Consider the following 25,738-nt stretch of genomic DNA (forward strand, 5'->3'; position numbering starts at 1 on the left):
GACAAGAACAGCGCTCATAACTAATCAGGACAATATGGAAAAAAATGCATCTGAACAATAATAAGGTACACCTTTTTATCAATGCGTTTATGAGAAGTGAAAGATGTCATGCATAATAAAAAAGTATTGAGATGAACTGTCCCTGTTTCACAAGCACAAAACTAAAGAATTTACTGAGTAATAGAAAATAAAACAGCATAGAGAAATAATTTTTTTCTGGAAGTCCAAAGTAATACCAAAACATTTAAAAAACTTTCAAACGAATCCATTTTCAAATGATTCAAATTACTGCATATTCAACATAAAACTGATTTTTCAACTGAATAATGAGTAATTAAAAATGTTAAAACTGCAATTTATGGTATTATACATACTGTACACAGTTTTAAACTAGCTGTTTTTTGGATCCCCCTACCTTAATGATGTAATTAACACATCCTTAAACAATTGATTGCTGTAATGAGAGCTGAGAAATTTAACCACTTACAGTACTAACAGTAAAATTGGTTTTATTTACTATTTTTGCCACCTATCTGTACCCTATAACTGTAAATTTCAGCAGGTTTCTTTGTGTATATACTGTATAGTTTTTAACGACGTTCATAACCTTATCGTGTTACAGAAAGGCATTTCAGATGAACAGAACACTGAGACATTCACTAACTGGTATCAAGACATTACTTGTACTTGGCAACCTTTTAGCCTGTCCTGCGAGTCGTCTTTAAATACAGGTCTGACTGAAATGTTATAATAGTCTCTTGGTGATCATGTCAGCAGTTTTCCTTCAGGCAAAAACAAAACCATGAAAAACGTTTTGCCAGTTGTAACGTTGAAAATGAATAAGCTGCATAATCAACTGCAAAAATGAATGCCCTCTTTTCATTAACTGCCACTGCCTCACAAACAAATGCTCACACTTTTTGTGCACGATAATGACAAGCATGTCATAAAAACCAACACCTGACAGACTTTTGTTCAGCCAGTCTCAGTGACTGCCACCATTAAGATAAAACACACCACATTAACAGAAAGACAAACTGCCTGTAGAAGAGTTCAGAACAGAAGTGAATGACTTCTTAAAAGAGCACTAGATTTTTATTACAATCTAAGTTTTACAATGACTTTACTGTAAACTTTAATTAAATGCCCTACACCGACAAGATAAATTAACTTAAATGTTTCAGTCTTGAAAAGAGAAGTTTACAAGGGGACCCAGTTCAAGTAGTCAAAGTCCTCAGACGCACAGATCAAGTCAACCCAGTGGACTTTTTTCAGAATCAGCAGTGAAACATGAACCAGGGGGACACAAGTGAGAATGACTTGCAAGTGCAATTAAAACCGAGAATGGGAGACACTTGTTTATACGCAGAGATGCAGGTGTCGTGGACTAGCATGTTGTTGAAGAAGGTCGCTTCTCTCAAGAAAGGGCTCAACGATATTCTCGGATCAAAACTAATAGCAATCAAAAAGGCTAAAGGGGTATTTGTCCTTTGTAACCACTCCTCTGATTTTTGTAACAGATTCACAGGGGTTAATGCATTCTACCTTACCATTACTCCAACAATATCGCAGGTTGTCAGGTTTTCAGTTTTTTGATGGACAAATGTACCATACAAATGTCTTTCCTCACTGGCTGTGGTACATCACGAGCAAATTCACAACACAGAGACTGGATCATCGACCCTCCATACCCAGGCATCATTCCACTTTGTTTAATGAATGGCAGCTAATTTCACTGCAATTTCCATCACTCAAAACTTTGAGATGGAGGATTTCTTCAGCGACACTGTACGTGCCCTACATACAAAAGTGGCATTGCCCTTCATTAAGAACAATGCTATTCATCAGTTGTTTTTTTTTTACTTTAGTTGATATTTCTTAGTTATGAAACTTTAAATAGTGATGATAAATATGGATTCATTCTACTGAGAATTAGTGATTCATGTGATTTAGATTTCATGGAAAATTACAGCAAATGGGTTTAAGTATCAACTATGATTACTTGTTTGCAACTAGTTTGCAAATGGAAGTGCAGTACAGTGTTGTAATTCTTGGAGTCCATCTTTAGAAAAGGTAAAACGTTTTTCATTTTAAAGACCCTTTTGTTTAACACTCAGTCTATCATTCAAAAACTCACAAATACAAAATTGGAAATACAAATGACTCCTATTACTGACACTTGAGAAGCCAACATTGAATTGAATACCAATAGCCTTTTAAACCAAGATGCACCAAAGAATGCATCTTTGTTTAGGAATATCCAGGCTGTGTAAACATTCACAAGAGGTCCTATGTTTTTCTCAGGGAGTTTTCACAAAGAATTTCTTTGTATAAACTTGCAGTCTCCAATTAGTGTATCCCTTTTTGATCCCTATATCATTATTGTTATTCAATCTGACTCCCTGGGGTACACTGACAAAAACAGGGGAGAATAATAAAAAGACACAAATGCACCCTTAAGTGCTTGCTCCTAAGTACCAATAACATAATTTAGAAAACTCCACAGCACTTCATAAACACAGAAAAAGGCACATGCTCTTCTTGGGAGAAGGTTTCCTTATTTTAGAACGGGCAACTCGAAATAGCACTTAATCTCAACACAGAATCCTTTATCTTTTCCATTCTTCTTCATACACTTTTGAAATAATTTATATTTCTGTTCATAAACCAGGACGTCACCTGCACATTTGGAAGTTATGGTTGTACGTTTTTGATTTTCTATTATTTAATTTTTAAGCTCACGGTAGCACAATTTAAAGCCATTTCTCTTTGAGTTCCTCCGCTCAGGTTATTGTCAGAGTCATTGTGTTTCCTTAAAAAGTCTGACTTTCTATCACAGGCTGCAAGCAATAAACAACACTAAGTAAAAGGTATTAATCAATGAAGTCTTTTCGTTAACCAGTCTGCATGTATTTCTACATTTCTACAAGGTATTATTGTGCCAAGAAATGGACAAAACACATAAGGAAAGTTATGAATGGAAGAAGGACACTGAGCCTATCTAGTTTGTTAACTAGTGTCTAAGTGGTACAAGGATATCTTAAAGCCACGTCCTGAAAGAAGCAGAGTTGTCAGCTTTGATAACACAGCTAGGTAACTTGTTCCAGACCTCATAAACTTTATTTTTTTCGTTAAAAAAATGCCTCCTCATCTCTGTTCTAAAAGTACTTCCCTATATTTTCCACTGGTGTCCTCTGGTTTGTGTTTCAATGGTGGGTCTACAGATCAGTTCTCTTTAGGATGTGGAATATCATTATCTCAAATAATAAATCGGGGTCCCTAGTAGTCAGTCCTGTTCAAGACTAAAAACATTCTTTTTTTTTTTTTATCCTGACAGAGAAAGACTTCCCTTTAAGCCTGGGAATATATCCAATTGCTGTTCTCTGGACTTTTTTGTAACATGTTGACCAAAATTGCACACAGTATTCTGTCAGGTCTTTCTAGTGCATTGCACAACTTCAACATACATCCATTAACACTGTTTGCATTTTTTATTCATTGCAACAGGCGCATGGCAGGCTACACCCTGGATGGTACTACAGGACAGACACACTCACACCAGGGTCGGTTTTCTTACAGAATCTAATTAACCTCCGAGTTTGTCTTTGGACTGTGGAAGGAAACCAGAGAACCCAGAGCAAACCTTCACGAACACGGGGAAACATGAAAGCTTAGCACCTCAGGAGCTGAACCCAGAGCCCCAGCGCTGCCAGACATCCGTCGTTCTAGCCTGACATGTGAAGTTCCCCAAATTCTTTAAAAAAACAGGACTTTTTCTAAGATAACTTCTTCAAGCTCAGTGTTTCTTCATCTTATACAGTATCAATAGTTTGTCTCAACTACATGCAAGTAATGTCTACACTTGTCACCCTTAAATAACATCTGCCAAGTGTTGCTCCAAATTGAATTTCTTTTTCTGCTTCCAATTTATATAGTGATTTGTAATCCTCTTTTTTTCTGGTATAATTTGTGAATTTCACCATTTCACAAAATGAACCTAGATTATGGATATACAATGTAAAATAGTTCTGATCCTATTACCAGTGGTACACGAATAATTACATCCCTCCAATTTGGTCTTTTGCTTTTGTTTTAGCTTGCAACGCGATTTCTCAGTTACCCGTGCATGCAATTCATTCTAATCACAATCTAATTCATGGACTGTGTTTTTTTTAAAAATATTCTTTACGTTTATCTCTATACGTCTTCTTTAGTTTCTAAATTCATTTATGAAGCCACGTTGACAACTGCTTTCTAGCCTTTTACTCACAGTACTTTCCTCTAAAAAGATCCCATTCATTCTCTTCTGATTCCATATCTATTTTATACTATTTTACTTCTCTCAAACTCTATCACATTGATAAGTTTACTTATCATACATAGGATACCATATTACTCTCAGAGTTCTGATAACATGAACCAGAGGACAAAACTGGAAACTATGTGGAAGTGCACTTAAAACTCAGAACAAGTGGTATTTTTTTACCCAAAGGGCCGTGGGAGAATGGAACTCAGCCATATTGTTGAAGCCGATACACTGGACCAATTAGCTATTAACTACCAAACAGGCTAGTTGGGCCAAATGGCTTCCACTCATTTGTAACTGTTCTTACAGTATGTTCTTTAACAGTTCTCTCGCTTCTGATTTCCTTTCTCTATTTTATTTATTGAAAATAATTGTAATTGCATGTTAGCGCAATAACTTCTATTTCTTGCATTTTGTCCCTAAAAAGAATTACCACATTTTTTTTCTCATGGGTTCTCCTTTTGTCTCTGCTACCTGAAGATGTTCGTCTTGGTTTAATGTTTCTTTTTTTTCCCCATTTTCTCTAGATCTTTGCACCAAGCATACTGGTGCCAATCTCATTTAGATGTAATCCACTGTAACTGCACATATAACCTTCATCACAGCATTTGGTTCAGTGGCAAAGAAAGCAACAGGGAGGTTGCTTATGTGGTATTAAAATGGTCAATTATTAAATATCAACTTTTTCAGCATATAGGAGTACTGTAGGTTCCACTCTTATTAATCTGGATTTCAATTCTTAAATACAATAATTTTCACTGCATTATTTAGTTCCATTTTAAATATAATAGTTGTTCAAATATAATTTTGCTTGTAAGCAACAGAAAATTGCATTTCTCATGTTCTTCCTATGCATATACAGTGGTGTTGGAAGAGTCAATTTTCTCAGTCCATATACCGTATGCCTCGTGATCATTTTTATTTTACCGTCTTTCAACAAGCAACAGTATCAGGATTGAACCATTTAGCAGGGGTGGCTAACACTGTTACTGCAGACCCCCGTTCAGCAGATGTTATAGATAATTAAATCATCAATTTCCAGATGGATAGATACCATGTGCCTTTAATTACAGCCTATGTTAGTGTTCCTGTTCCTTCTCTGAATAGTAATGGTGAGAGGGAGTACAGACCTATGAAACCAGAAATAGAAGAGACAAATCTTTGAATCACTGAATTTCTTATTCAGCTCCAACATCTACTAAAACAGCTCAATAACTGTTTTTTTCCCTTTCATATCATCCTCATGATCATTACCTGTGCTGGGATAGAGGGTATGTGTTTTATTTGGCCTAAGGTATTTAACTGCAAATAAGAATATTTGTTTGTACATATAAAAATGTCAACCAACATAAGAATTGTTTCTGGCGTATCTTTAGCCACTCAGTAAATAGTATACATCATAAGTAGGTATTTACATTTGATAAACTGTTGGGAGGAATAATAAGATTGCCTTGGATCAAGATACGTAAAATGTACAATTATTAAATGATAAATAGTACTATTTAACTCCAAAGTCCTGAGAAATATTTAAACACAACCAAAGTCATGCAAAATAATAATTAAAAATACAATTTCAAACTATCAAGAAATGTCTTTATATTCCTAAATTGGAACAGCATGTCCCAAACTTGCAATTCTATGTGCAAAAAACATGCTTTTCTTTCTCCATATAATTATGACTAGAAAAATAATTATATTTTATCCAAAACTGTGTTACTGTTATGACTCCCTTGTGTATAAATTGTATAAATATGAACTTTATACCATCCATTCCTTTTTTATTTTACCCATTTAACACTGCTAAAAGAAATTTCCTTTTCACCCGTTATGCCACTGTTTAAATATGAAAATGATATTTTTTCTATAACTAACTGGGTGTGGGTAGTCTATATATTTTAGATTCTATGACTAAAATCTATTTGGATGGGAATTATGGTAGCTGTGTCATCTTTCCTAAACATTATTAGCTTTTGAAAGTACAGCATGATTTTTCATTTGAACAAAGGAGGTACCACCTTAATATAAACAGTCATACTGTATCTCAGAACCTACAGTATAAGGAGCTGGCTGCTCAGATTTCAGACCGTTCCATACAAATGCCTTTACAAGATGTTTTGTGACATTGGCCTGTTGAACGGAAAAATTAAGTCCCACTTTGACAAAGAAGGAAATAAAATCTTAAAACCGTCTGAATGGTGTTTGCAAGTGTATTTGAACACAGGTCTGTGACTGATCCTGTGCAAGACAAATAATGTTCTGAAAAGTATTAAGGAAAACATTTGAGAGACCCTGATTAATAACCTAACAGATTTTGCTCATGAAAAAATTCATTTGCCAACACCATTATTTATTTAATTGTAGATGCATTTTAGGCCCTGCAAATAGCTAAATGATGCTATCACTGGTTTTTGGGGGGGTTCACACTTTGTGATAGTACAAACAGGAGAGAGAGCACTGGTTGGAAGATAAGGATCTAATTTTTGATAATATTTGTTTAACAAGACAGAACAATGAGAAATAAACAGATCATTTTTTTCCAAATAAGGCAAATTAGGGCTCACAGACCAGGAAAAAAAGGAAAGGAGAAAAACTAACTGAAAAGGCTTCATGGAGAATGATCAGTCACAACAACATCATAAAGTTTATAAATAATGTGGAGAGGCCATTCTGTAGTTATATATTTAGTTGGTAGGTTTGGTAGTTAATAGTACCTTGATCTTAGGATCTCATCCAACATAGCTGGGTAGCTCGTTCCATACTCCCACAGTGATTTAGGTAAAAAAGTGCTTCCGGTTCTCAGTTTTAACAGAGTCAGTTGGTGAATTAAGCATCACAGAAGCATCCAAAAGCACATTATATTCACCTTCACACTATAACAGAGCAACAAGGTTCTATTACAGGAACACCACCAAAGCAAATGTACTGTAGGCCGACACTGGGCACACCCTGAGTGCACGAGGAAGACACAGCCCTCATTGACAACAGTGCTAGTTCAAAGGAAGCAAACAAGCCACAAGGCTCACAGGATATCTTAACTCAAACTCACCCAACTCCAGTGATACTTCACCACGTGAGCATAAATGGCTAATGTCCTCTCAAAACAGGTAGTATCTACAATTGGTCTTAAAATACATGCAAACAAGAGGTTCAGGAAAATGTTTGGTGCAAACACCATTCAGTATCCAAGTAAACCTAGATAAATGCAATGTGATCTTTAACTTAAAGATCAAATTGCATTTATCTAGGTTTATTTGCTTAATTACAGACGAATAGTGATTTCTTTAAATTCAACAATGACTAATTTACTTTTTGAAAAAGCTGCTCGTATCACCAGATCCTAAAAGTTGGCTGACATGAACTATGAAACTTTATTTATTTGCAGGCACTGATCAGCTTAAAGGTGTTTGCAGTCACAAAAGTCACACTGCAAAAAACGGCAAGGACACAGGTCTCAATCTGTTGATCCTGCTGAAAACAAACTTGTGAGAAACTCGGCATCAGAATTAGGTGCTCTTTGAAGGGGTTCAAAGACTACATTTCGGAGAAACGTTCAAGACCTTTATTGGCACAAGTATCTTTGCCGACACTGAAAAAAGAAGCTCGTTTTGTGTTAATCTTAAAAATGTGTCCACTAAATTTTAATTTTAAACCAACAATACAAAATCCTGCAACAGCCTGTCTGAAAGTCTTTGGTAATATACAAATAACATATAGCTCAATTTAAAGCTTCAAGGGCTTATACTGTATAAAGATTACAACATCTTTCTGAAGAAGGATTCACAAGGGTAGTACTACAGTACTGTAATTTTCCAAACTTCCACTTCTGATAGATTTTCAATAAAATATATTATGTTCCCCAGCCTACAGGAAGGAAGAGTAAAATGATTTTGGGTAGTCTTTTTTAAAAAGCTGGGAAATATTTTGATTTACCCCAAACACTGGCTTTCACACATGTTTTTCAGACAAATCATCATTAAATACATTATCTTATCATTTACCACGAATATTAACATAACTAGGGCAGAAGAGCATGCCTACGCTCAAATGTAAACTGACAAAAAACAAAGGAAGATATATAGAACTTTAACTTTAACACTGCAAAGAACCATCAAATGTCAGAAAAACCATTTGAGCTAAGCATTCATTTGAAAATGTTTTTCAGGTTCTTTTATTCAAAAAATAACATTTTAAAACACATTGTTAACATACATACTTCATTCACATTCAATTCCACATTTTTGAAAGCCTAAAATATAAAACTATTAACCATTCTCCCTGGTTTATGGAGTTTCCATCTTGTGATGTGGTCACTGATTAAGCCGATATACACAAGCACATTCTCTTCTCATTGCTGTCTCTCTCTGCCTTTTCACACTTATTGCATTTTGCCACTTGAAATGTTTCAGTATTTAAAACGCCCTTATAAAATCTCTTGTTCTGTAGCATGTCCCTTTAATTCATACATTGAGAGAAAGAGGAGTTTAGAGAGTCCAACACAGTACACAAGGTGTATAATTTGCATAACAGTTTTCTTGACACGCCTGTTAAAATTACACATACGCAAGTATACTCAGCTAAAGCAAATTTCACACAAAGATAACCAGTGGCATGTAGGAAGGACATGTTTATCAATTCTAGAGACAACGTGAATGTTGCTGGTATAAAATGGTCACATCAGATGGGGCTAACACATATGCCTCCCAACTATATCCTGAAGTCCCTTGTGTAAAAGGAACTTCACAATAGTACTCACTGTGGAGAAGAGCATGCATAAATACAGTGGAATCCAGTGGGACAGAAGCTATCCTCGCTCATACTGCCACAAAACTGCAACTTCAGTGGGTAGACAAAAGGCCCTCATTCAGAAGTCAGAGAAATAGGATCAAACACATGCAATCACAGAATATTTATTAGAGCACTACTATACTCTACAAAGAGATTAGGAAAGTCACTGGCACAATATATCATCTGGATAAAGGACCTCAAGCAGAGACAAATCTACACAAACACAAACTCGGTGTCCACAATATAAAGAATGGGCCAGGACAGCATAAACCAGAGAGACATCAGAGACTGTGGACAGTGAGAGCAGTACATAGTGATAATCCTGCTACATAGCCTCAGGACTTCGAAAAACAAATGCTGAACAAAAATTCCCATCTCAAAGACGAAAGAAGAGAAAAACCGGCTTCTGAAAATGCCATAGACTGAGAGGAAGTCTAGAAACTGGATTTGAGGTCTTTTGTTTTATATACTGTGTACATATTACCAAACAGGTCTGTAAATGTTATGTATACATAAAGCATGCAAGTGTTCTTTATAAATAATATTTATGCCTAGTTGCACTGTTCACGGCACTAGTGTTTTCTTTTGGCAAACCTGGTGTACACAAGCTTGTCTTGCCAATAAAGCTATTTCAATAAAGCTGTATGAATCCATTTACTACTACAACTATCCACCCAGAAAATATAGATTATCTAAAGTATCAGCAGTAGAAGTACCAGCTTAAACAAGAACTCTTTTGTTCATGCAGCACAACACCTTTGAATCACAGAAAACACAATGTACAAAAATAACTTTTGTGGAATGTCAAGGCTACAAGAAATGCATACAGCATTTTAGTTGCTGTATGTTTAAGCCTTTTGAAATCATAAGATAATTTTGTTTAGAAACTCATGGTTGTTTCATTACCCCAAACACCTAAATCCTAAGACTCTGATGAAGGATTTACCTTCCTTTAATTTCAAAACTATGTGGCCTGACCATTAATTTCAATGTTGCAGCACAGCGAAGAATTTTAAAGATTTAAGCCTACAGTATGTCACTAAAGTCAAAACAAATAACATGCAGCTAGCCATGTTTATCTTGATGAATACAGTATTTATAGGCTCTTGCTTCTGTTTTGTCAATACAGCAGGGCATTTCCAGACAAAGTTCTCAAAACGTTTAGGCTTTCTCCGTTTCAAACAAGCAATACCAAAACGAAACATGGCCCTTTCATTCTGGTCAAAATGCAGCACTTGTGGTTAATAACAGTGCCATTGACATTCTTGTCATTTTGAAAGCTTATGTACTCTGTTTATCTAGTATAAAAAAACAACAGATTTTCAGTACATTTATTCACAGTGTTTGTTAATTCTCCAAAAAGGGCAGGCAGGAAAATCTTGATACGGTTTTATATCACCTATGTAACGAATATACCCCTGCGTATAACGCCGGAGACCCGGGTTCGCGCCCAGGTAGTGAGGGACGAACTGGCAGGACAGGAGCGGCAAGGGAAGAGACCTGCAAATAACTTCCGTTTCACAGAACATACTAATTAATGTTACTAATATATATGAATAAAATACTATAAGTTAGACTGTATGGTGAATATTATAATTACAAGTTAGTTCAGGTGGGTAGCTGCCTCAGCATGCGTAGGCTGCAAAGAAACAAGTAATAGGTTTATTCCATGCTGAAAAAAAAGAAGAAAGAAAAAACAACGTTTCGGCCGTGGAGCCTTCTTCAGGTGTGTGAAGAAGGCTCCACGGCCGAAACGTTGTGATTTCTTTCTTCTTTTTTTTCCAGCATGGAATAAACCTATTACTTGTTCCATTATAATTACAAGGCATGTTACACTGGTAGTTTAAAGACTGATGAGCATTAGACTCGGTCGGAGATTTTGCATTAAGCATTTCAAAACACCAGAACTAAAGGGGTTTATAATGCAGTATTGAACGCAAATATTTTCAGTACCATACATTTTCATAACACTATTCAAATGTCTAACACTAGATGTCACTCTGATTCTAAATATCCCTTCAATATGAAAAGATTCAACGATCAGACCACCGGGCGTTTTGACCTATCAGCTTTCAGCTTTTAAATATTATATTTACCCGCATAACTCAAATTATTAACTAGAATTGCAAAACTGCTGCCAATCAAACTGATGTTGCAAGGAAACCACAGCTTATATTTAAACCCAAAGTACGTTTTCCCAAACATCACTATAATTCTTAGGTATTGAAGCAACTTGCCTTAAATTACACCTAACATTATAGTTGGATGAGTAATACTGGACTTACATCGTTTTTCTGTTGTATAACCAGCAGTGATACACGAAAATCTTTCTAATTCTAAAATGAATATTGTATAACCCCAAACTTCACTGTGGATCAATGCATTTAGTTGTACAGCTACCGTTATACTTTTTTGTTATTCTAAATTTTAAAGCAATACCACAACTTGAGTTTTAATAGTTAACAGTTTATATTTATCTATTAAAACGTCACTATCTCTATCTAGGCAGAAATGTAATTCTGACAAATTACATTTTGTACAATTACACACACCATATTCGTAAAATAGAGGGAAATTCGACTTTTTTTTCTTATTACACCATTAAGGATCGTGTTCTCAACACCGAATTCCTTGCAGAGTAATTAATAAATGAGCGACTATCATAATTAACCCACAAAACTTTTTGGGCGCGTCCTTTGTTTGAAATGCAACTATTAACCACCGCGGAATAGTCCACATAGGAGCAACAAAACCGTAAGAGGACGTGCATATTAAACCATTTCTCACAGGCCTGAGTATAGCAATCTGGCATCACTGCACCCGTTCTTGTTTGAAAATGAAAGACCACATTGTCCAGAAACCATTCAGACTTAATATTCTATTTACATAATCTGCGAAGTTCATTGCCCCGCCGAAGCATAGTTTTCGACTTTTTAGTTACGTAGAGTCGGCGATCTAAATATTGATTGCAGTCTTGTTCAGTCTTACACACAAGTTGGGGAACTCTTTTAATATCCAGCTGTCACTAAACCACAACTACCGTAACCGTACAGTAATAGCATGCCATCGGTTTTCCTTTCCTCTCACATCCCCACCCACCTCCGTTTCGGTATCTTCCTGGTTTTCTCGGGCTTTGTGTCGGCCGCTTCTCCTTTACAGGCATTTGCCAAGACATGGGCCGGATCCCTGTTTGCTTGTTTTTGTAAATGGCCAGCAATGATTCTCAACCTTTGCTGTGCAATCTGCTGCCGTTCGGAGCTGTTAGACGCCATGCTGCTTCCGTGTTGTGCAGGGGAAAGGCTGGGCTGGCTGTCAAAGGTCAGCGGTGATGATTAGGATGTGAGGTATAGAGCTCACCCCCAGCATGCACTGCTCGAACGAGGTGTGTACTTGCAACCTCAGAAAGCAGATCGGAGTTCTCACCTGTCAGCTCTCTTATAGTAGTCTTGTTTGCGGAGTATGGGTGTAACAACGTACAGTACAAATACAATGGAGGGGGGTTTGAACGAGCTTTTTAAAAACAAAACTTTCCTGATCTCATTTTCAAATATAGATTTAAAACCTTGACGTCATGAGTTTGGCTTAATAAGAAGAACGAATTTGCAATGTATTGATGTACTCAGAGACCTGTATTAAAACAAATTTACTGTCTTATATTTTCAATTATTTTATCGTTATTTTGAATAGGTACACCATATTATATACTAACGTGCATTAGGAAATTTACAGGAAAATACTGTTAATGTAACAGGAAAACATCGTACTCTAAATCATAAATTTGCTTAAATTGTACTTTAACCTGTAGTATAGTACAGGTTACATCTTTTTTATGAAATCCCCTAATTAAAAAGGTTGTCCTGTATATATCCACCACTTTTCAAATTTTGCTCATTTTCGTTTTACATTCTGTTTTGATTTACTGATTGTTACTGCTCATCTAACGTTGACATAAAGATTTCAGATGAAAATGACCTTATGTGAATTCTGAAGTGAACGTAAATGTAGAATGGGTGGCACTGTGGCACACTGGTTAGCATTGATACCTCAGGGTGCTTTAACCCTGGGTCCAATTCTGGATCTGGGGTGCTATCTGTGTGGAGTTTCTATGTTCTCCCAGTGTTCGAGTGGGTTTCCTCCCGCAGTCCAAAAAACATAATGGTAGGTTAATTGGCTTCTGGGATCATTGGCCCTGGGGTGAGTTTGTGTCTGTGTGCCCTGTGATAGACTGGTGTTCCATCCACTGTGTATTCTCTCTTGCACCTGTTGCTTGATGGGATAAGCTCCAGCTCCAGCTCCCCCATAACCTTGTATTGAATAAAGTGGTTAGTTAATGCATAAAACAGGCTCTTGGTATCACATTCTTTACTGATCTTCAGAATAATATAATATAATAAGTGACACTTCTTCAATAAAGCTTCCAGAAATATTTTTTTTCTGCTTTTATTGGATTAGAGTGGCAAAAATGTATTCTTAAAGTGCATTAAAATCTAATCCACATAACAGATGACAAATAAGTGAAATAACTGAACAAAAGATGAATACTATTTTAAAATAAACTCCTGAAATGACAGTAAAAAGTTTTTTTTCTTGAATATCTATATTTATAACACTTACATAATAAGTGAATATGAGTCTCTACTTTGTGGTGTATTGCCTATACAAAGGGTTACAGTACATGGACATTTCAAGCTGCAGACTTGTTTAGACAAAGGAATGGTACTGACAGATGGTAAAATCTAATGTAACATTTACTATTGCAATGGGCAATACCAAAGAAATTTTCAAAGAAATGAGATGGTGTACTGAGAGATGTAACATATGATTGATCAGAATAACTGGATACTTTATGGAATGCTTGCCACATTTAATCAGCAAAAAGACCTAATCCTTTACCATGCATCACCTCGTTGTGTGCAGAGAATCAATTAATATATATAAATTTTAATCCTGTCCTGAAAAATGAATTATTTCTTGTTCAAATTAGGGAAAAGTAAAATCACTTGTTTTGAAAAAGTGATGTAATTCTACTTACATTTTGGCATCCTTAACTAAAATGTGCATGGTTTGATTTTCACTTGTAAACATAAAAAACTATTTTCAAAGATTTTATAACTCTTTTCACCACTTAAAAGAAGGACTTTTAACGGACTACTCAGACTAGAACCGTCAGACTAGAACCATTTTCTTTTTATATAGGAAAATTAAAGTATCCTAACTGTAAAGTCATTTCACACCCACAATGCATACGGTTCAAAACAATAAATGATTTCTGAAATATCACACATTTAGGTTGTACTGTATATACTGTGGTTAAATGACAAAAAATAAATCTCTTCTTTATTACATAGTCTCACTGTAATGGAAACTGAGTTTTTCAGACTAATTATTTCAGATTACATCCACTCTTAAAACATAGATCTAATGTAAAAGCTACCCTGTGATGAATTGGCAGTTTTGCCTTAAAATCATGCTTAACAAAATCCCATGTATTGTCAACCACATAGCATGTTATTTTAGTCAAAACCAACCTGACAACAACTGTATATGTCTTATGTCTTAGCTATTTCTTAATTACTACTCAATGTTAAATTAAAACTTATTCCATCTTTGTGGAACAATCTGTGATGTGGCAGCTACAGTTAATATTTTTGTTGTGTAGCAGTTCATATACAAAGTGACTGTAAATTGTACTAAGTATATAATACTGTATATAAATAATAAGTGTAAATTAAATGTAATAAACACCCAGAGAAGACAGTGTACTGTACTTTACTTTGAATCTTCTATCCAAGATTTATACAGAATAATAAAGTACTATGGTTCCAGTGTGTGTACAGATACCCATTAAATAATGGGGTGATAGTGATGATCTTTAGATCAAAAGTGAAAGACACCTTGGTTTGTGAAAGCAAACAAATTTGTTGGAAGATTTATTAGTTAATGGCAGAAATCTTGCAAAGTTTTAATTCATTATTGTTACAAAAAATATTCCATTTCTTTTCGAACTGACGTTCGGCACATGAACTGGATTACATGACAAGAGAATTAAAAACAAAAACACACTTACACAGTCATTTAAACGATTATAAAAAACAGATGGCTTTTCACCTTCAGTCTTCCACCATTATTATCAGATTTAAAGTTTACAATGTGTTTGCAACAGAATACAAGAATGTGAAGAGAATTAACGTGTTTAAGATGCTGTCTCATACAAGATAGAATTAAAAAGTTGTTCAGAGTTTGTTCAGCAAGACATCCAGCTTTTTTTTCCCAGTTATGTTGGAAAAACAAGAGAACTTTACAATTAATTGCTCCATTGTTTTCTTACTACACAAGATCTCTTAAATCCAGCATTCTTGTGCAGAAATAATGAATTACAAATGTTCCAGGAAATGATCTCTTCACATTTTACTGCCCTGGAAATATAATAAAACACCTTTTGATAAACAACCATTAGTTCTGACTGATATGTGTAAATTTTAATATGTAATTAAAGTTTCAAAACAAACTGAGTAATAATGGTTGGGTCCGAAACAGATTTCATCATATACTAATAGTATATTTTATTTTAGATTTCAAAAAGCTTTACAATACCTAAACCCAATTTATGACGGTTCCAAACAATTTAGACATTTTATTTTCCTGAAACTAGTGAGAAAACTAGCCTCCCCGATCTCCCTAGCAATAAATGTCCTGAAAGCAGCAGTGTAACAACTAACCTTACATCCCGAATAATCGCACTTGTATCTGGAATGGTAATATATACTGCATCTGAGTATGGAAGTGAGAAAAGGCATAAATTGGGAAGATGCTTAATCATGCAAACATTTGTGAACACTCTACAGGCTCATGGGATGTAATAGTTTAGGCCACCATATGAACAGGGGCAACTATCAATACCTGAAGAAGCCAAAGAGTGTTTCTAAGTAACAAAATGACTAAACCAGACACCAGGAATACTCTTCAGATAGTAAAACATTGATTCACAAAGAAGAGAGATTTCAAAGCCCTTTACAAGTAATGGGGACTGCCCTCCTTCACCACCAATGTGTACCAACTATCTGAATAATGTGGAGGCAGCCAAAGTGCTCATAGGACGCTCACCACACATCAGCCATCAGTGGAGAGGAGAACAGAGTAATAAAGCCAATTCATAAATCAGATTAGGAGGATGCGATTGGTAAAGACCAGGGGGACATTTGACCAGGAACACCCTTACTCTTTCTGAGAAATTTTTAAAGAAAACTGAGAGTCAGGACCTCGGTTTTACTTCTCCTCCAAAGGACGGCAGCTTTTTTACAGTATAGTGTCCCCATCACTACAGTATATGGGGCATTTGGACCCACACAAACTGCAGGGTGAGTGCTCTACTCAAGACACATTCACTTAAAGATTGTATCACCCTTTCTTCCCCCTAATTTCAAGAAGAAACCTTGGTTCTTGTATGATTATGACTATAATCTGCATTTTATTTACATTGAAAATAATTAGAAATGTATATTTAAAAGACCACAGGCTAAGAACAGACCAGCCTGGTTAATCAGTATCCCAGTTCAGTTATGGTCTCTCCAAACATGAGACTAGCATGCGTGTGAGGATCCCAGGGTCTTTCGCATCATATTTTTAGTCGCTTGCCAACTTCAGAATTCTACTTTGCCATTAAATATCTTAGTTATTTATTGACAACTGCTGCATTTACTTGTATTAATGTCACAAAGCCCATTAATTAGAAATCCCTCAGAAGTAAGAATGTGTGAATGTGGTTATTTTTCTTCATTTGGCTTTATGTTTACTCTTCTTGTGAATTTTGACATTGATCGAATACTTTTTACTCTTACATCTGTCACCCTCTATTCATCATATTATACTGATATGAAATTGATGAGGGTCTTTATCTGCATGAAGATTTTCTAACAATACAAGCTAGCAATAACTGGAACATAAGCACACAGGACTGTGCTTTTATTGTGACATATATTCTCAATATTTTTTAGTTTTTTTCAATTGACTGAAGTTCAAATTATCCAAAAGTGAAGAACCCTGATGAAAAATGCAGTGTACTGTGGGATGAAAAAAATAATACATTTTGCATCATTACCACAACCTCCAAAGGTACTATTTCCTCAAAGCCAGAGCATTAACTCCCAAAACAAAGTTCTGTAATGCACTGACTGCAAACAATTAGAGTCTAAGTGTATTACAGAACTTTACTTGGAAAGCCACCGTGCGGCCACGTTTTCTTCCAGGTTAATGGTTTTCAGAAATCCTCCAGTGCAGCACCTTTAAAGCAATGACAGCCATCAGAAAAGGTTATAATCTCTGGTTCGCACTTACTAAAGCCCCAAATTTACTGGAAACTGATAGAATAAATTAGCAGTTGCAATTAGTACGTATATTTATACCAGGCGTTTGAAAATTGATTGATAAGTACTAAATGTAGGCCTAACTGGAAGGTAGAGGAGAATTATAGATATAGACTCCATTGCAATAAAGACCAAATAAATTAAAAAGTAATCTGGAGCTGGAACATGGGCCCAGGTTACTAGTTAAAAAGACACAGTCACTTAAAGACCTTCTGTTGTTCCATCACATATTTTAACACATTCAGAGCCTGGAAAAAGTCTCAGTGTGTTCAACGAAATTATTAGTTTTTATTATTACAGCACACACGCAGACACTGCACGTATAAAATAGCTTTTACTCCAAATACACTGCTCAAAAAACGTTCAGAACAATAAAATGAAAGTCTATTCAGATCCTTTAAGGACTTTTTGTCCATGGACTTAAGTCAATAGAACAGTCTTGTTCCACCTTGTCTGTCTTCAAGGTTGTGAAGTTAACAATTGTGAGAGCCGATATGTAGAAGAGCTGACGTGTCTAAACTTTCCAAATATAGAGTCGGGTACTCAAGACAAATCCAAAATCCACATTTTCAGTTGTATCCACAGCTTCCAGAACAAGTGCATTTTGTTCTGAACTTTTCTTTCAAGCCGTCTGTCACATACGGTATAACGCAAACTGCACTGCTGTGAAAATTACAATTACTTTAAAAGATCAATAAAAGTGTCTAAGAGATTTAGGCCCCCGCTTATGCTTCTTTGCGAAATATGTGATCACGTTTAAGGCAGATTTGTCGTGCACATTTTGGAATATTACTTACTGTGTTAGAAGTTGAAGGAATGCCAGTGTCCATCACCTTCATATTAAAATAAATGAAAAAAGAAAAAACAGTAAAGTCCGTACCCAATAAATGAAATACCATGTAACTGCTTACTTTTAGGAACACTTAACATAAAGGAAGTATACATACCTGGCTGAAGTAAGTGAACACTATGGGCGCCAGCTGTAGTCAAACACGCAGTGAAGGAGAACATACATGCAAATACCTGATCTAGTAACAGTCGAATGCTGACAAAGAAAAGAGGCGGTATACAATTTATCTGTGGATATTGGAAATGTCGGCCTTCGTAAGTCTTAACATGAACTGTTACACAGCCTTTACAACGGTATACCTCCGTGTCTGCCTGCTCTGTGCAGAAGTCTGCAGCTGGAAGAATGTCGACGTGGAGCTGCCAATCGTGAACGCGTCCTCATGAACGCGCTTTGCAAAAGCACTTTTTTAAAGTGTGATTGCAGACACAGGGCTGCACTGTAAGCTAAGGTAGAGGCGAAGTGAGTTTCTTAACAGGTACGTGTAAAAATGCGGGGTAAAAGCCTCTATCATTAGGGAGAAATCTTTCAAACCGTGACTAATTGCAGCATGTCAATACGTTTTACTTGCACACTGGTGACAGAATTTCTAGATCTGTTTCCTCAAACTATGCCTGTACTCGTTGGGTTTCAACAAGTTTTTCATTAAGTACTATTGCAGTTTTTTATTGTAAATTTATAACTATGCTAAATATTTTTTGACCTACTGAGTCTGAATTTAAAACTTAAACGGTAAATAATGCATGAGTGTTTACGGTATGTACTGTAATCCAGCACCCGAAACCTACAGTCTAATCATGATATATTAATTGGAATGGTTATTAATAATAGCCTTAACCGTTTCCTTAATTGTATGTCGGTGATGATGATGATAATATCACCTATGAAAGCTGTCATCTCAAAGAGCATAACATGGAAATCATAATAAAAATTAAGATGACAAAACTACGTGTGAAAGCAAATTAAATAAGGGAGATAAAACAAATAAAGCAGATAGACCATGCTTTTCTAAAAACATTTGATGCGTTTCTTTTTTTTTTTAATTCAGCGAGGTATAAAAACACCCAATCTGTTCAAGTCCCTCATTTATTTTTGGATGCTGTTCCAGAGGTCTGGGCATATTACAAAAAAACAAGAAAAGCTCCTGTCAGCCACAGAATGTAATGGAACTAAAGCCACACAGATTTTCACATGGATCTTCAAAAATGTTAATTACAATGGTAACTATAAATATGCAAAATAAATGCATCTTTGGATCATACAAGAAGGGTTGTGTATGACTCTGAAGTGGCATGTTAAAATGCTGTTCTTGGTTATGACTCACTAGATGCTAGTTCTTTAAACAGGCATACTTGTGATTTACTAATCCCTCAAAATTGCAACCTAGAATACACCATTTTACAATGTAACATGCAATGTAACATTGTGTGGAAATTCCTATGTTCTTATGTTTAATTTGTATTGGAGTTGCACAGAAATACTGTTCAGCTGGCACACTAATGTTCAATATACATTTTCTACAAGGAATTTTCTGTTGTTGCTTCGTGTTTGCCAAAACAAATTAGGAATTGGCAAATTCCTGAAGATTATGGGGACTTCATACAAGAATTCCAAATCCCGAAAGGTATTAAAAGAGCCAACCGGTTTGGGTTCTTCAGAATCAACAGTGAGACATTTTTTTTTACAAAAAGGGTTGTTGGAGTCTGGAAAAGGCAAGGAGATCTTCTGGGATCCTTCAATCCTCAAACAAAATAGCTACTAGTAAGCTCCAAACTTTACCACATATTAGAACATTATTAAACAAGACTTAAACTACTGGTCTTTTTACGTATTTCACTTTTCAGAAAAAAAAATGTGTTAAAATGACTTTTTTTTAACTATTCATAGTCAGTTTTTTGTATTCCCTTAACCCTTCCCTTATTCCCTTCCATTACATCATATTTGATCTCTCCTCATTTATCAAACAATTTGGGGCTGAAGATAAAGGAACTGATCTGTCTAGGGTGCAGTGTAACACTCTGGCCTAGATGCAAAACATATACTGTATAATTGATTGCAGCCAAAAACACAAACAAACCCCTTATTTGCCCTTTGGAGTAGGAATCTCATGCAGATGCTTCATTAGCAGAAGTTTAAATTTAGAATTTGTGAGTCAAGACACAGCTTATTCCTCCTGGAAGCCATTCTTATCTTGCTTTGAGGTATTCAAGCTTCTTTCTTGACATGCCAGTCTCAATCTCTGCTACTGTTTCTTCTTATCTCTGTCCTTCCCTTGATTTTGTCTTATTTAAATACTTTTTTTTTTAACTTTTATAATGGGAAACGAGGTTCTCCCCTGCACTGAATATATCCACATTTTGTTTACAAGTTTTTTGCATTCAATTTGGTATTCTTGTGAAAACCTAAAATGAATAAATCGAAATAGATTGTTTAAAAAAAGCTACTGGCAAGCAAACTCAAGGGGTCAACTACATGCCTCTTGGTTGTTACATTTCGTATGTCCTTATAGTTCAATGACTTCACATACAGTACTGTCTTGTCTTGACAAAAGTATTTACTGTATAATATACTGTATTATAAAAGGGTATTATAATTACCTAGTAACTAACAGATTAATTTTCAGAAGCAATATACTGCCGTCACACTATTACCAAGTATAAGAAACTACACTACCTTCTGTGCTCCAATACTACTGGTGCTACTCATTTGCATCATTTTAAATAATTAAAAAACTGCTCTCCATATGTACCAATGTAAAATGTTTAAGGATTTAATCAAATGAGTAAACATATACAGTATAAGTAAAGGTAGTAAATTTCTGTAATAGACATAAAACCTTTAAAATACTGATTATTTTAAGACTCTGAAAGAGGACAACCATCTACTTTCAAAAACAGATATATTTTTAGAAGGTTGTAATGATGCAGAGATTAACCCAGGAGGTACATGGTGCAAGGCAGAACTACCTAGAATGTTACTACAACACCTTAGTGGGGAAACCTGTCCCATGATGATGAGAAAATGAATGTGTGTAACATGCAAACTCCACACAGAAGGTGCCCTTGGATGGCTAGAACTACATCCAAGAGAAACATAGAAGAGTACTGACCACCATGCCAACCGGGTACAATTGTTTGAGATCTCACTGACCTGCTGAAGAATTGGGTTGAATTTCCAATTCATTTATTCAGACAATAAAAAAATTAACATCCATAGCCTTCAAGTAAAAAATAATTGTATTACAATTTTCTGAATCCTGTTTTGGAAACTAGACTAAAATCGAAAGGAGTTTCAACCTTTTTCCATCCATCCATTTTCTAACTGCTTCATCCAATACAGGATCAAAGGGCAACAATGCTAACCATTGCACCACTGTGTCATTCAACCTTTTTCAGTAACCATAACATTTGAAACCCTCAACAAATTCTTCCCTTCTCTCTTACAGTACTACAACCGAAAAGATTAACTTCCTTCAAACTGTCCGGCCCTTTTCCTGCAACCCAGGCATGCTCTTCCGAAGTTTGTTTAAATTTATTTGAAAAATTTGGTGACCAACACATGATTGTAGACTGTCATCAGTGCTCTAGCTGGGGCATTTTCCATCCCCCAAAGGGAAGAGATTGTTCACACTGGTCAAAAGTGATATATATAAAATTGGTTTCTGGGAGTGACACAGTGACGTAGGGTTTAGCGCTGATTCATCACAGTTCTTGAATCCCAGGTTCATGTTTTACTAGGGTACACTTTGTCTGGAATGTGCATGTTGTTCCTGGGTTCGTATGGTTTTCTTTGGGTTCTCTGGTTTCCTTCCACCTTCCGATGACATGCTGGTTAGGTTTGTTGGTGTCTGTTAATTGTCCCTTTGTGCCTGTTTGTGTGTGCTCCACAGTGGGCTTGTGTCCGAAGAAGGACATGCAGTAGTTTCATCCGGTGCCCTGTGCTTCCAGGATTGCATTGACTCTTGCAAGAAAACAACAGCTCTCAGACAATGGATGAGAGGGTGGGCATTGGAATAGATTTTCTTTAACAAAGCCTGATTAACTACATTAACTATCAGTGATTTAATAATTAAGATGTTCTGGTCTATATAAAGCCGCGACCCCTACCAGGAAAAGTGAAATAACGTTATGGCAGCCATATAACTTAAAATCAGAAACGTTTTACAGTTAGGTTTGACAAAGGGAGGAGCAAATTCATCAAGCTTATTGAAACAACTGAGTTGGTAATAAAATAAAGCTTTTGTTTCCAATTAGCTCTTGGCAAAACCATGAATGTGTTTGCTGGGATAACTGTTATGTTGCAAGAGAGCTGCTGTTGTCTGCAGCTTTGGGCACTAAGCTGCCATCTGGAGTTTAGTGGTCTTAGCTCCCATAATGCACAGGGACTGGAAAATACAGCAACAAAGCAATTTTACTCTGCAGTAAGATTTCCCATAGCCAGTACCCCTTTCAGGTCTGAAAGTCTGTGATGAGATACTTCAAGTGCAGCCAGAAAAAATTGCCCAAAGACATCTGACTAGAGAAGGACAAGCAGCAAGGAAGGGGCTTATATGCCACTTCTGTGACCTTGCCTATCTAGGATCTTATGAATGAATGGAAGGAAGTCAAACCAAAGCTGCACATCAAATTGAGTAAAGTATAGCTTAGAACAGAGGAATCCCTCGAGAAAATGCCTGGAAATCCTTTAGGATAAGTTGGCTATGGAAGTATTACTTCTATAATGTGTCCCATATTCTTAAAGCTTGTTTCTAGTTAAGTAATTCTGTGTTTATTAAAATGAAATGCAGAAACAATTAGAAAGTAGTGTTTCATTTTTTGCTGTCGTTTGATGTTTTTTTTTTCTTGGTCAAAAATTGTTTTTCACCAAAAGGATACCAAAAATAAATTGCTTACTCCAAATCCATCTATACTCTGACTGCACTCTGTTTGGGTTAATTGCAATAATCTTCATCCTTAACTTTAGCTGTCCATAGGTTTCCACTCTGAGCCTTGTGGTAGGAGACAATGAAAACAGAGGCACGCTCATCATCTCTGACCAGCCACAAATAACAGGTTTTTTCCTCGCACATTGACGTAAAGAAAATTTTAGTGAACTTCAAAACAGTTATTATTTTATCTGCACGGGAGTCACTTTAGTCTCACCTTTTCACTATGTTGGTGCAACGTTAATTGTGCAAAATGATATAATTCTGTGAAGTGTTTTTTGGGGGGAATCAGGGAATAGTGCTTTAGAAGCCAATGGTGAGGCTTAATATTGAAAAAAAAACTCCACCTGTCTGAGTCTGATTGTATTTTAACACTCACAAGTTGACTGCAGCAGTTTTTTTTATAGAAAATAGATATATTCTAGCAGTTTTTCCAATGACTTTCAGTTCAACTTTTTTGAAAGTCTTTAGTAACACAATTACCAACTTTATTCTGCAACTTTAATCTAATCTCTTTTTAAAGCAGTTTAAAACGGAATTGACCATATCAGTGATTCAAAGGTACTCAAGGCTTCGAGTCAGATTATATCAACCTAAATTAAAATTCATGAATTCATAAAATTCATTGTGACTCCCTTGACATTTATGAACTGCAATCCAAGTGTTTGACAATGTATTTTATTTTATTTTTTAGGTCTTCTTGCTTCTCCGATGGAAACATGCAGGAATTTGGTTTGTAGTTCGCAATCGTTCGAGCCACGTTCGATTGTCTATCAGAAGCAGATATATTTTCTGCCTGAACGAAAACCAGTTTTTTTTTTCAATTTCAACCGCTAGGGGTCATTATGAAACAAGCACTCGCAAAACAATTCAATGTAATGTAACAAAAGTATTTTTATCCACACAGGGAAAAAATGTGTCTGTGTGTACATAACGTAATAAGTTACGGCATAATATTTATAAAAGGAAGGAAAAGTGACTAATGCACTACTCAATATAATTAAATGAACCATCATGACAGTGAGTCTACATTAAGCCCTTAACCTCAAATGAAGCTAACAAAAAGTGACAGTGATATAAAATGAGAAATTCTGATTGCATTCTGTTCTCTCAGGGACATGCCCAGCTCTGGAATAGTTCTGGAAGGATACCACTTGGAGGCAGAGCATATTTAAGAGCATCTCAGACATGCTGGTATAGGAACAGGAAAAATTCAAAGGATTTAATGATGAGAACATCATCAAGCACACAGGCTCACTGAGTCTAACCACTGACCCACATTGACACACCATTGTTATTCCTGGACAATGTAGAAGATATAGCGATCAATATAACTATCTATATTGATCTTCCAACCGTCATCTGCTTCCTTGAATTTGACCCGCCTCCGTCATGTCAGCTCTTATCTGGGTCACAGAAATAGACTTCCTCTTCAAGATGTGCTATGGTCTGACATAATGTGAGATATTAGGTTCACTGACGTTTTTTTTTATATGGCCTGCTTCCCTTAAAGTGACTTCTTCACACACATTTCATCAATGTTCGAAGGGATTCCTGAAGTCCTTGCTGACTTATTTTCTATGCATTCCTACACAGATTACTAATACATAAGAACATAAGAAAATGTTACAAATAAGTGGAGGCCGTTCTGCTCATTTCGTGAAAATGTGCATACTGTATATTATGAGAGTTATAGAATTTCAGCCAGTACAGCAGGGCCAATAATTAATGGACAGATACTACCGTTACATTGTTCAGGGGTCAATAATTAAAATTATGCAACCTGAATCTGAACGAAACTTTCTGCGAGGGTCAATTTTTGTAAAAAAATAATGTGTTTATTATTGGTAATTAATTTGATATTCTACACTAGAGTATATGTAACCGGGTGTTAATGGAGGGGGTATTTGAAATCTGACACTGGAATTGGTCGCTGTCGCTTGAAGGCGTGCACGTATGAGTGACGTCAGCGCTCCAGGAAATAGTGGGGAGTGGATGTCGTAAAGTTGAGTGTTGTGTGTGGCTACGCGTGATTTGAATGCAGATGTACAGTAAATGTTCAGAAAATGGATAAATTATTGTGTAACTATCGAAAATAGAGTCTGGTAATCCTTGAAAGAGGCGTATATTGCTGATATATGAGTGGATGGTGACATATTGGTTAGAGAAAATTGGTGGATGTTCATGAAATAAGTAATACCGACCTCCATGAGGTTCCAGTTGTCCTTCATGAAAAAATGTATAATGGTGATAGGTTATTCAGTTCATCAAGACTCAATGCAAACCAAGCTACAGTATCTTAAATGTGGTATTACATTATTCAAATGCAAACATTTGACTGTCTGAAGAAAGCACCCCATATTTTGTCTTTCATTTTCACAAGCAGTTGTGTTTATATGAAATTCATGTCATACATTTTTACAATACCTGTATATAAACTCTTATTCATCTCGAGACAAAACAATTATTTTATTCTTTGCATACATACAGTTTAAGAATATAATAAAATACCA

The 25,738-nt window shown here is 35.8% G+C and overlaps 1 protein-coding gene and 1 long non-coding RNA gene across 2 annotated transcripts in view; both read right to left on the bottom strand.

The window, feature by feature from the left end:
- agps (alkylglycerone phosphate synthase) overlaps positions 1-12,387 on the bottom strand; it is a 56,214-nt gene extending 43,827 nt beyond the window's left edge. Inside the window, exon 1 of the mRNA XM_088930570.1 lies at positions 12,191-12,387. Coding sequence (XP_088786696.1) covers positions 12,191-12,363 — 173 coding nt within the window. The 5' untranslated portion in view covers positions 12,364-12,387. The remainder of the gene's footprint in view (positions 1-12,190) is intronic.
- A 2,603-nt stretch (positions 12,388-14,990) lies between these two features.
- On the bottom strand, positions 14,991-18,671 carry LOC148821951 (uncharacterized). The gene is made up of 3 exons (XR_016093910.1): positions 18,402-18,671; positions 18,252-18,287; positions 14,991-17,371 (listed from the first exon to the last, which is right to left on the bottom strand). It is a non-coding gene; the product is annotated as an uncharacterized LOC148821951 (long non-coding RNA).
- Positions 18,672-25,738: the final 7,067 nt, after the last annotated feature.

This window comes from Atractosteus spatula, chromosome 13 (assembly GCF_055471065.1).
Source record: "Atractosteus spatula isolate fAtrSpa1 chromosome 13, fAtrSpa1.hap1, whole genome shotgun sequence".
Lineage (NCBI taxonomy): Eukaryota > Metazoa > Chordata > Actinopteri > Semionotiformes > Lepisosteidae > Atractosteus > Atractosteus spatula.